Source organism: Phaethon lepturus, unplaced genomic scaffold (assembly GCF_000687285.1).
Source record: "Phaethon lepturus isolate BGI_N335 unplaced genomic scaffold, ASM68728v1 scaffold49677, whole genome shotgun sequence".
In the NCBI taxonomy this organism is placed as follows: domain Eukaryota; kingdom Metazoa; phylum Chordata; class Aves; order Phaethontiformes; family Phaethontidae; genus Phaethon; species Phaethon lepturus.
Window position 1 is genome coordinate 1 of NW_010554985.1, and position 11,680 is coordinate 11,680.

The window sequence follows — 11,680 nt, forward strand, 5'->3', positions numbered from 1 at the left end:
CGCAGGGCGGGCGAGGGCCCGGGCGGCTGCCGGGCTGAGCCCTGGGGTGGGGGCTCGGGGGAAAGGGCTTCCTCCTGCAGAAATACTCGTAGGCACCTAACTAGACCGGCCACCCCAAATAGACAGGCACGTTTATTATTGAACTTAAGCTATTTATTTATTTCCTTTCTCTGGTTGGGTCTCCTGGGCTAGATAAGACTATTGGAACTTATTTCTGCAGTGGCACCAGCGCTGAGGATGTGACAGAGCACTGTGGGGCGGGGGGAGGATGGAGAAAATCATATTTTGTATACTAAAAGACAAATTATATCTGCCAGAAATAAAAATGCAAGTAACTGGGGTTTCCCTAAAAAAGGCAAGAGATAAAATAACCATCTTAGATAGGAGCAGTAGTCCCTGATGAGCTGAGATTTGTAGAACTAACACAAATTCTCTGAAATGATGCATTTATTTGCAGTTACTGTTCTCTGTAAAGCCTCTGGAAATTCAAAGAATTTAAGAAGAAAGTTAATTCCTTATTTAATAAATTATAATAATTATCCTTATAAGGCATATGTCTCTGAGGTAAATGTGGGAATCTTTTTCTTCTGCTAGAAATACAAATCTCTCTAAATCTCTTTTGCCATTTCCATATGGTAAAAAGTTATTTTTATGTTTATAGTTATCCACCGTAAACAAAGCTGCCCTTAAAATGCCAGTATGGGACTGACTGTGGGATAGCACGGTTGCATCTTTAAAAGTATAATTTATCTGGTATAAATATCTCGGCTCTGAGACTGGAACAATCTAGAGCAGCAAATGTGAAGATGAGCTGCTGTACATTCTGTTAAGAGGGTTGGGGTTTTTTTGTCAGCATGGATATTTTGATCCATGTTTGTGCCTCTTTGCAGCCCTGATGGATTGAGCTGTGTCAGCAGTTGTGCTTAGAGGTGGGCCTGACCTTGCAATCGCCTGAAGAAGCGCCTGCCAGTTTCTTCAGACTTTTCTCTCCTGTGTGCTCCACCCTCCTTAGGACTGGAGAGTCCTCCTCTGCTCGCTTCTTCCTCCTGGTGTTTTAAATATGAAGGCCGTGCTTTATTTTTCCATCTGGTTGTTGCAGTTAGGGGGCACCATTTACAGTTATGGCCTATCTGGCTCTGTGTGGGAGGCTTCGATTTTGGGAAAATGTGCTTTAAGCTACTGAGAAAACTCCGTGGTTTTTAGAACTACTTTTTTTTGTTGTTGTGTTAAATGTAGCTGCTGATCTAGATCACTGGCTTCTACTGACGAACTGCTGCATAGTTCTGTAGAACTGCAGTCAGCTCCTGGGCTTTTTTTATGCCACTTGACAGGCTTTATGTGGGCTTGGTGCTAAGGAGTTCACTCTGACCTCAAATTCCTTGATAGACAATCTGTCAGCTTTGGAAATTCCAGGAGAATGGAAGAAAGAGGATACAGTGCTGGTGTATGGTGTCTTCTCATGCATGTATATCAGCATTTCAGCTGTTCTTTGCTCCTCCGTTTTATACTTGTTAGGTGCCTGGAATTGAAGGGTACGGTTTTTACTGGGTTCTTATGATTAATTCCTTCTTTTCCAGGGGTTTGCCACCACCGCAACAGCAACAGATGCTGAGCTTACGGGCAACAAATCAACCATCGCTGCTCAATGCCAATCCTATGCTTCAGCGGGCCTTACTCATGCAGCAGATGCAAGGTACTGTTGTTATGGGAGACGCTTACTTATTGGAGTTATTTAATCATCCTTCATGGACTGAAACCATAGTAGGGCTATTTCTTGCTGAACCATTGCAGTCCTTGTATTTGGCAGTTCTGTTTGTTGTCTTTTCTTTTTTTCTTCTTCAAATTTGTCCATAGTCCATATCACAGAGGTTCTTCAGTTGTTGAAAATCCCGTGTGCCCAGCTGTGGACAGCTGGGAATAGCGCCAGAAGCTATCAGGGTTAGACACTAAATATGTGCCTTCCCTCTTAGACTTGGTGGAGTGAGTATTTTTCCATCAATATATTTAGATAAAATATTTAGATTTTTATTATTTGTTTGTTTCTCTTAGTTGAAAAGTTACAAAAAAGTATTTCTTGTCTGTTCCACATACTCTAACCTTGTTTGCAGTAGATGCTTGTCTTTGTCCAAACTTAGTGCAGTACAAACACATAAAGTATATTGTGGTGGGAAATGGTTTGGGTTTCAATTGTCTTGTGAAATTCCGATTCCCTGGAATGACTGTCATTTGTGTGATGGATAATATCACTGTTCTTCCATCAATGTTTCCACAAGTGGATTTTTTTTCCAGATGTGATGTTTTTAAAACAAATTTATGAAGCTGCCTTAATAATAGCATTGCTAACATAAAGATGTTAGGAACAAAGCTATGTTTTTATTTTTGCTCATATCTTAACCTGACAACTCTTTTCAACACAGAAAATCAGTACCTGGGATAAAGTGCCTAGTTTAGATTAATGGCTGCAGTTTTTACCTTGCCTGTGAATCATGTCCAGATGTGAAGACAATAGATTTATTCTGCATGTTGTTAACTCTCCTTTTGTTCTCTCTTGCCTATTTGACGAGAGGGCTCTTTAGTGACTCCAGTGGCTCCCTACAGATCTTTCTCAGGTTGAAGGGAAACTGTCAGGGAAAAAGGACAAGCCACGTTCTGAAGGTTGGTGTATATATTTGTGTCAGGAAAAAGGTCTGACTCTGCTGTAGTCAGCCATACTCCTTTCAGATATGTTTGATGTTAGCAGGGCTGACCTTTTCCCTAAAGCAAAATCTGTTATTGAGGAGTTGTATTTAAATAGTATGCTAAGGACCTGAGGCAAATTAGATATGAGAGCAGGATAAGGCATGTTAATGAACACTCTGCATGCACTTTGACTTAGCATTGTTCCTCTTCTTCTCACCTCTACATGCTGAGTTGATTTGTGACTTCTCTTGCAATAATCTACACCAGCTAGCCACAGGTAATGTGTAATAAGGTTGCAATGTTCAGAGTGGCCCTTCTTAGGGGTTTGAATTTTTTTTCTCATTCAGGGTTGAGTTACATGTAAGAATATCTGGTGCTGTGGTATTTCTGTACCTGGGAAACATTAGCATAAATAATTAATTGACTGTATGTGGCTTCAGCAATGGGAATAGGAAAATACCTCAAGTTGAAATGGATGTGTGGTCTTTAAAGGTACTAAACCGAGAGCAGGAGATGATATCTTGCCTTATAGATTTATTTTTTTAATACAGCAAGACATTATTTACGGTAAGTAATAAGGGATTAGATTACTTTTGAAGACAGTCATAGGGGAGTACTTCCTAATGTGTGCAGGCTTTAAACATTGTAACTTGGTTTAATAGATTTTGGGTGCCTGTCTCCAAACTTCTCTGGCCTGTTTTGACAGCTGCTATAAAGCCAGAGTATGCACTAATTAAAGTAAGAGATAAAAAAATTGCAGTGTAAGTCCAGGTTCCCAGTACGATGGACAGCTTCTGTGGGCATAGCTGAGGTATCTGTGCATTTCTCTCACCTCTGAAATGGGAATAGCAAGGACTGCCTTCGCAGGAAATTGTTGAGATTTAGTTAATAGTCTGTGGATGCTGAAAAGAACTGTTCCGAAAGCAGAGCATTATAATTGGAAATGGCAGGGTCTCAAGTGTCGGAATTTAGGTTGACATGTTGAGCTTGCATGATAACCAGGTGGCAGAGAGGACTGTGGAATCTCTTTTTTGAAAAGTCCAGCGTTGTTTTAAATGAAACGCTGTTACTGGACTGTGTTAAACAGCATCCATACTATGGTGTGAGCTGCCAGCTGCACAAATGTGGGATGAATTTTCCTTTTTACAGAGAATTTCTGTAAAATGAGACCTTGTTTGTTGCAAACACAAGCGCTAGTGTGCTCAGATCAAATAATTGCTCTAATGATCTTAGCCTGCAGTGACAATTATAATTAAATAGCCTGATACATGGTAAGAGTTTTTATCACATCAAATTCTGTTCTGTGGGTGCTGAAGAGGGTAAAGCATAAAGCACTCAGAGTGCCCAGTAAAGTACAGGGTCTTGCGTGGAGGAGCTCTTCCCCTCTCTCCCTGCTGCTTTTACAGGCGGAAGATTTTCTCTCTCCTTTGCACGCTGCAGGGTGCTGATATGCTGTGTGTTTGCATTTATAGGAAACTTACGTGGATTTAACATGACGGCACCAGCACTGCAGCAGTTTTTCCCTCAGGCTACAAGACATTCCCTCCTGGGTCCACCACCTGTTGGGGTCTCCTTAAAGCCGACTCGGCTGGGCTTCCCCAGCCTTCCCTTCCAGCGGCAGAACCGGACCTTTCGCAAGGTGGGCTTGTAGTTTCCAACCATTTGGGAGCTTTGGGCTCAGTTTGCACTTGCAACAGTTGACTGTTGTAGGTGGAGAACAAAAGAGAAAGGATAAATAGCCTTACAATAAAAACTACATTTTACACCATGCTGCTGACACAGGAATGCAGAAATAAGTCCATCCCTAAGGTTCTTGTGATCCATATTTACATTTATGATGCAAAGGTTTCTTGTAACTTCTTGCCCAAGAGAGAGAGAATTCCTCATAGCAGAACTGTTTAAGATCTAAAAGGAGCCTTTAGAAGTACCAGCTTCAAAGTAATTACAACAGAATAAATCCTGGCTGAATGCTTTGCTCTTCACAGAGGCCAGAGTTCTGCCCCATTAGCCTTCCAAAGCAGTTTGTTGTTCCCAAACAACTTGCTCTTACCATGGATATGTCACTCTGCTTCTTTGGGCTGTTTTCCCTTTTTCTAAGATCAATATTTGTTCTTGTGGATTTTGTAAATTCTATTATTTTTTAAACCTTTTTCACTGTCCATTAAGACCTCCTTAGTATCCTGGAAATGGTTCTTGGATTAATAGACTGGTACTTCCCTCCTCTTAGATTAATTTTTGTATATTTGGTCCCATTCTGTCAAAAAGATGTGGTAGATAAGGTAGACTTCTGCTTGGGCTGTCCTTTCTCCAGAGTTGTGAAGAAGCGGGGTTTTTGGGACTATTCTTTTTCACTGCCCATGCACCTCTTGCCAGAGTCCCTCTAAAGTGATCCTACGCTCTGCAAGCAGCGGGGCCTTACAGCTGCTGCTTAAAGCACTGGAGAAATGTCATGGGCTGCCTGTGGAATTAAAGTGCTTTGCTCTGTTTAACCATGTAAACTTGCCTGAAGCAAGACAGTCGGTTGTAAGTCATCTATTCTTTTCCATTACCGTGTGCTGGAATTCCTGTTCCTGCCCCACAGTAAAAATCTGGTGCTTTGGGCAGTGTGTTGGATTTGAGGACAGACCAAGAGCTGGCAGTGACTCTCTGCCCATTGCAGGACTTCCAGAGGGTACCTGACAGGAAGAGGGAACTAGATCCTGGTTCTTCATCTCAGACACAAGGTGATGAGAAAACGGAAATCGCAGAGGGAGTGCAAGCAGGGTCAGAGCAGAACAACTCCATGCCATCCACAGGTAAGGGGGAACCTGTAGTGAAACAAATGTTTCTAGACATTATAAACTTCTCTTTGCTATTCCTGTATCAAAGACTGGAGATGGCTTTAGCCTTAATCAGCTACATTTCTCTCTAATTGTAAATACTTAAACTGACAGCCCTCTGCTATGTGCTTCATATATCCTTTTTTCCTGGATATTTTTGGTTTTTATAGGCTAGCTCTGTATCTCTTGCATGGAAGCCTCTCAGAAGTAATTTTGACAGTGAGCCCCGTTTAAGAAGGGGGGGGGGCGGGCAGAGAAAACTGGTTTGAAACTTCCACATTGCCTTACCCATGCTGAACTCAGCATCTCATGGACTCAAACACATGAAGCAGAACCAGTTACAATCACCATGCAAAGGAAAAGATGAGTTGAAAGAGGACTTGTATTTCAGTTATCAGAACAGAAGCTGCTGGCACCAAATCTCTTACAGTGTCGGATACAATACAGATTTGGAAATGTTATTCTGACTGAAGAGTGCCTAATCGAAAACTGCAGGCATGTGATGAGGTTGTGACCAGTGTATATGCAGTGGGGAGAATTGCCTGATTAAGTGGTTGCTGTCAGGTAGATATGCCACCTTGGCTTGTGTTAATGTTCCTGTGGTCTGGGCACTTGTCACCTAGGTATAGGACTAAGACCCACTTAGTTGACATAAACATATTTCTTTCTGGACAACACCTCATACAGTGACATCTGCAGTAGAACTCAAATCTCTTGGGTCATTATCTAACCTTGTCACTACAATTCTTAAATTCAGAATAAGCAAGTGTATGGTATTATTTGCTCTAACAGAGTTTTATTGGCATTGGCCATTCAGTTAGGGAACATGCGTGGTGGTGTGGTCTGCTTTGCTAAGGAGATCTCCTGCTGTGTTCCTGCAGAGCCAAGAACTCCAACAGAATCTGTGTTGAACACGGAGCCTGCAGCAAAAAGACTGAAGAGGTACTTACTGAACGGGGTATTAAAATAGTTACGGGGTTTAGAATTACTGTCTAATTGCATGTTCTAATAACTAGGGCTATACTGTACTGGCCTGATGTCTAGCATGTAGGAGGTATTTCAGATGCTTGTGAACAATTCAGAAAATCTCATGATGCTTGCTGAGATCCACGGTGTTGTAGGGTCTCTGCTATGGGTGATACAGCTGTGGGAATGAAAAATAAGAGATGCAGCTCATGTAAATGTGCAACAAAGTGGAGTTTGCTCATGTGTTCTCCTGTCTAAGAAGCAGAGAGGTTCCTTTCTATGCCTATATATCTCTAATTATCTTCCCTAAATGTCAAAAAGGGAAACAGGCACCCACATATCATCAGAGAAGAAAAGCCTTGGAATAGGTTAGGTTACAGTAGGTGCAGGAGAGGGTAGTTTATTTTGAGAAATGAGAAAGGGAAGGGAATCAATACTCCCTAGTATCCAAGCCTGTATCCATGAATGTTGAGTTCTCTATCCCTTCTGCAAAGATTGTCCTGCCAGTACCCCTGTCTGTTGGGTAAAAATAGACAAAGGCAATCCTATTACCTGCTGGGGCTGCGCAGCATGCAGGCAGGCTGGCCACGGCAGGCCCATCTTGGCACTCCCTGGGTGCAGGAAGGAACAGAGAAGGCTGTGTTGCCATCTAGTGGGAAGGCACGTCACGGAGCTCCTGGTGCCAAATGCACGGTGCTGTTCCTCTCCCAGAACTGTCACGGTTAGCTGGTGCGGGGGGAGAAAAGGAGGGAGTGAATGCAGATTTCTGGAGGCACCGATTTGAGAATTCTCCAACATATGTTAATGACTATGAGTCAGGACTCCTGGGTCCTCTTATCTTCCCTGTTAACAATTCACCGCATGGTTTCAGACAAGTTTCTTCACCTCTCTGTTTCCCATCTGTAGGTTAAAGATTAATGGCTAGCTTTAGGGAGACTATTCCAGGATTACTTGATGTGCAGATATTACCTTGATCATGTAAAACATTAGAGAGTGATAAATATTATGTGAGCAGGGACCGTCGTGAATTATGGACTTTGATTAGCAAGCAAGTGCATAAATTCAATTAAAGCTAAGTCAAATGCATTTGAGTGTATGCTTTGTTAATCTGTTTGCCAAAGCTAATTTAATTTTAATTACATTAATATTTAGTAGGGTATTAATCAAAGTCCTGTTATATACACTGAAAAAAAGAATCAAGTCTGAGGAATGACAGATCTCACTGCAGCAAGCCTGCTATTAGGAAAATCCTTTCCTAAGCAGAAGTTAGGGACTGGCAGATTTGATGCATATATTATGGCTGGTATTTACTTAGAATAGATCATTCCTTAGTTGTGGGATTTTTTTTAGTGTTTCTGTTTACTTCCAATGAACAGATGATGGATCTCTGAAAAAAATAGTTTACTGTTCTCATATTGCCCTTCACAGATGAGAAGGACATTCCCCCCATCCATGTCACAGACTTTTGTTTCATGCTTCATTGTTCCATTTCCCTTTGGCCAGGAATACCAGCCTCCTTCTTCATTTCAGGTTTTTCCCACTTCTGCCTTTTCTCCTATGTACCATCTGTATGCCTGGAACAACATCCTCATTCCAGTGCAGAAAGCACTCATCATCTTCAAATCCTCCTTGAACACCCTCTTCTAGCATGGCCTGACAAGTATCCATATAATATAATTTCCTCCTTAGATCATGCTCGTGATGGCTTTTGCTCCCTTAGATTGCTCCTTAGATTTGCAGTTTAGACTGCAAATCCTTGCCCTGGAGTGCTGTCACCATCTGTGTGTGGTAGAGTGTTGAGCCTGCTGGCAGTACTTGACAAATAATGTTAATGCCAGCCACTCTTGTTTTCTTCGTGTTTGCACTGCCCAAACCCTGCTGCATATTTATAGCCATGTAACCCAGTTACATTATCACTTATGAACCTGATAAATTTCATGGTGTGTGTGTCTGGAGCACTGGATCACTGTACCTGCACTGTCTGTGTTCTTGCTTGTGCAGAATGTGCTGCTCCCTGTTAGCAGGATGCCAGGGTGGGATATTGAGCTGGCCTGAGAGAGAAGACATTCCAAGCTATGGTGAAAAGTCTTAGCTCTGATGGAAAAATGGGGGATGGAGAAAGACATTGTAAAGTACATTTTGTGCCCTCTGGAAGTCAACTGTTCATTCTCAGCCGTCCCCTTGGGATCTTTTTTCTCCTTAGCAGATGAGCAGTACCAAATAAAACAAAGCAAAAGTCCTTTTGATTTGTGTCTTGTCCAGCTCCCCCCCCCCAAGCAGAACTGTAGGGACTCTGGAACGAAACACGACTGATATGAATAGAGCAGGCAGTTATGATGAAATCCCTGTAAGACACCACTGAGAGCCCGTTCAGCTCTGACAGGTCTGTGTTTGTTCACTCACACACAGAGCAGTCTGGAGTACTGTCTGTGTATTGCAGTTTCCCTGCAGGTCACCAGTCAAGACATGAGTGAGCTCTCTGAGCTCGTATTAAGAATATTTCCTGTGAGAACTTATTTCCCTGTAGGCCTTTTGGAGGAGAGGGCAATAATCCAAAAAATCAGATGCAACTTTCTTGTCCAGATTATTTGGCTGCTGTTTCTGAATCCATTCTAGAATGACCACTCTTCATTGTTTTTATTTATTTCTGCTGAATCCTTGCCTGAAATACCACATCCAGTAGCTTATTGATTTGGGGGTTTAGTGGAGAGTGTAGTAGCTTAGACCCCAGCCTGTGCCTTGGTGTGTCTTCCAAATCTTTTCGTCTCTAACATGGCAAATAAGATTATTTTCTTGATATCCTTGAAGCGTGACTGAGGAATCTGCATCAGAGGATGCCAGAGACAGTAAGGAAGCAGGAGAGACAACCGCCCATATCCGAGCTGATGGTGAGTTGCTGGGCACTGTGATTTGCACTTTTAGGGCACTCCTTGCTGGAATTTCACCCGTAGATGAGCATCTGTAGATCCCATGGGTCTCGTCAGAAATGTCCTTCTTCCAATCATACAGGATGGAGAAGGGAGGAGAAAATCTAGGAACCAAATCCAAACACAGTCCCCTAAAACCTGTTGCTTACCAAATGCAAATGATGGGAAGTTTCCCTCTTTAATAAGGATTTCTTTGAAGAAAGGTTTGTGAACTGGGCTCATGGCCAAGAGCACTGTAAGGAAAGCTCCCCGACTTCGTTCACCTGCTGCTTTGTTTCTTCTGTCATTGCTATTTTGATTTAAGGCAGCTAAAAGGACTCTTCCTTCCTAGATACAGACAATACAAAGGAATACGCAGCTGAAGATTTCTCCAAAGAGAGGAAATTCTCTGAGGAACCAAAGGTTCCTGAGGTGAGTAGACACCACTCCATGCAGGGGTGGTGCAGAACATACAACACCCTCCTCCATCCCAGAGAAGTCCGTTGCCACTGGGAACCACATGGCACCCACGTCTGGAGCTCTGTCTCCTGCTGTAAGCTGTTGTCCCTGGCAATGAGGCATAATATGTCTGCAATTAGTGCGCAGTCTGCTCTGACTTGCTGCTTTTGTAGTTCTGCTAGCCTGTACCTTACCTACTGCTGGCTGTTTGTGGATGCTGGGGTTCATTGAGATTTCAGTATTCATCTGGAAAGATGGAAAGTTGAATTGAAAGAGCCACTGAAAAATACATGTATTGAGGGCTGTAGCTAAATGCATCTTTTATGCTGCTGAAGAGCAGATGTAAAAAAATTCAGGTGATGGTAGTAAAGATTCAGCTGCTGTGGCACTTGTCATCACAGCAGGCATGAGCAGATAGTGGGAGTCTGTGCTTTTGAAAGGCAGCTTGGAAAAATGAGACACAGGTGAAGCCAGCAACCTGAGAGCCTTTTGCATGAAATATGTTGCCTACATGCTAGATGTTAAACCAGGACCTTGTGCTGTGTAAATCTGTAAGCAGAGAAAGATGTAACCCACGGTGTGAATCAGACTTGATAGTGTTCTATAATTGGAGACATTTGTTGATGTGATCAGATCTATCATCCTGCCCTTGTTTGATTTCCTTACTCCATCAGGTGTGGTGCTGAGTTGCCTTTAGTTCTGCAGTGGAGAAACATGAGCTGATCATGTCCTGTACCAATGCATTGTTTGTTGCTCCAATCTCCAGAGACTGGACCATACAGTGTCTACAGAGGCTGTAGGAACAACCATCTGTGCTAATAGGCCTGGTGCTATGACACAGGGATTGCTGATTCAGCAGTGTTGGGAGAAGGAGTGTATATGAGAGTCTTTCCCATAAGCCTCCTGTGGATTCAAGCTTAAGTGCATTTCCTTAAGGGGTAGAGAGATTAGGTCACATACAAAAAGCAGGTGTAATTTTTAGTGTCTTCTGCTGAGAGATTGGACTTAATCTTGACTCCTTCTTTTGGCAGGTGTTGAGCTCTGGAGGTTCACTGAAAGTGACTATCCAGCAGAGCAGTGAGAGCAGAGCTATCAGTACAACAGCTCTGAAACCAGGGCACTGGACCTGTGAGGTGGGCACAGCTGATCCCAACCCTGAATCAGTCCTTAAATTCTACTGTTATATCTGCAAGACCAACTGTTGCAGCCAGCAGGTAAAAATCCACAGGTCTGACTGGGGTATGGATGATTAGGAGAAGTGAATTAGATGGCCGGCTGCCATGGGGAGGTGTAGCAGGAGACTTGTTAGCAAGGGCTCATGCTTCAGGAAAAAGGAACGTAAAAAATGATGACAAGCATGCAGATAAAATAAACCTCTCCTGAGGAGCTGCAAGCAACCTGCTAGAGAGCGAATGTGGGTGGATCCACAGGCAGCCATGCTCTTAAGCTTTTATACGATTTCATTGTTGAACAGCAGTCAAGAGAATGGAAAGCATAGCTCATACCTATTATATTTTGTATTTTGAGTACATTTAAATGGATTTTTCTCCTAACCTCTCTCACAGAATTTCCAATCCCACATGGCTGGAATTCAGCACCAGCAGCGACTTGGGGAGATTCAGCACATGAGCAATGTTTGTTTTGTTTCACTGCTGCCCATGGTGAAGGAGCAGAAGGTGCTGGCAGAGAAAGATGGGTAAGTGTTGGTCTGTGCTGGAAAACTCAATCTGAATGTGGACCTATGTGGGTTCTAAAATTCCTCATTGCACCAGAATGCCCCCGTGTTCTACGTAAGCTACAAAGTTCCTCTGGTTTCAGGGGCCTTAATCTCTTTCAGGCAACTTTCTTCCT

General features: G+C 42.9%; 1 protein-coding gene across 1 annotated transcript in view; it reads left to right on the forward strand.

Annotated features, from left to right (window-relative positions):
* Positions 1-1,577: 1,577 nt before the first annotated feature.
* Positions 1,578-11,680, forward strand: part of CIZ1 (CDKN1A interacting zinc finger protein 1) — a gene marked incomplete at its 5' end in the record, with an annotated part of 17,030 nt that continues 6,927 nt past the window's right edge. The window contains 8 exons of the mRNA XM_010292013.1: positions 1,578-1,693; positions 4,152-4,318; positions 5,339-5,474; positions 6,380-6,440; positions 9,273-9,352; positions 9,723-9,802; positions 10,861-11,043; positions 11,395-11,525. Coding sequence (XP_010290315.1) covers positions 1,578-1,693; positions 4,152-4,318; positions 5,339-5,474; positions 6,380-6,440; positions 9,273-9,352; positions 9,723-9,802; positions 10,861-11,043; positions 11,395-11,525 — 954 coding nt within the window. The remainder of the gene's footprint in view (positions 1,694-4,151; positions 4,319-5,338; positions 5,475-6,379; positions 6,441-9,272; positions 9,353-9,722; positions 9,803-10,860; positions 11,044-11,394; positions 11,526-11,680) is intronic.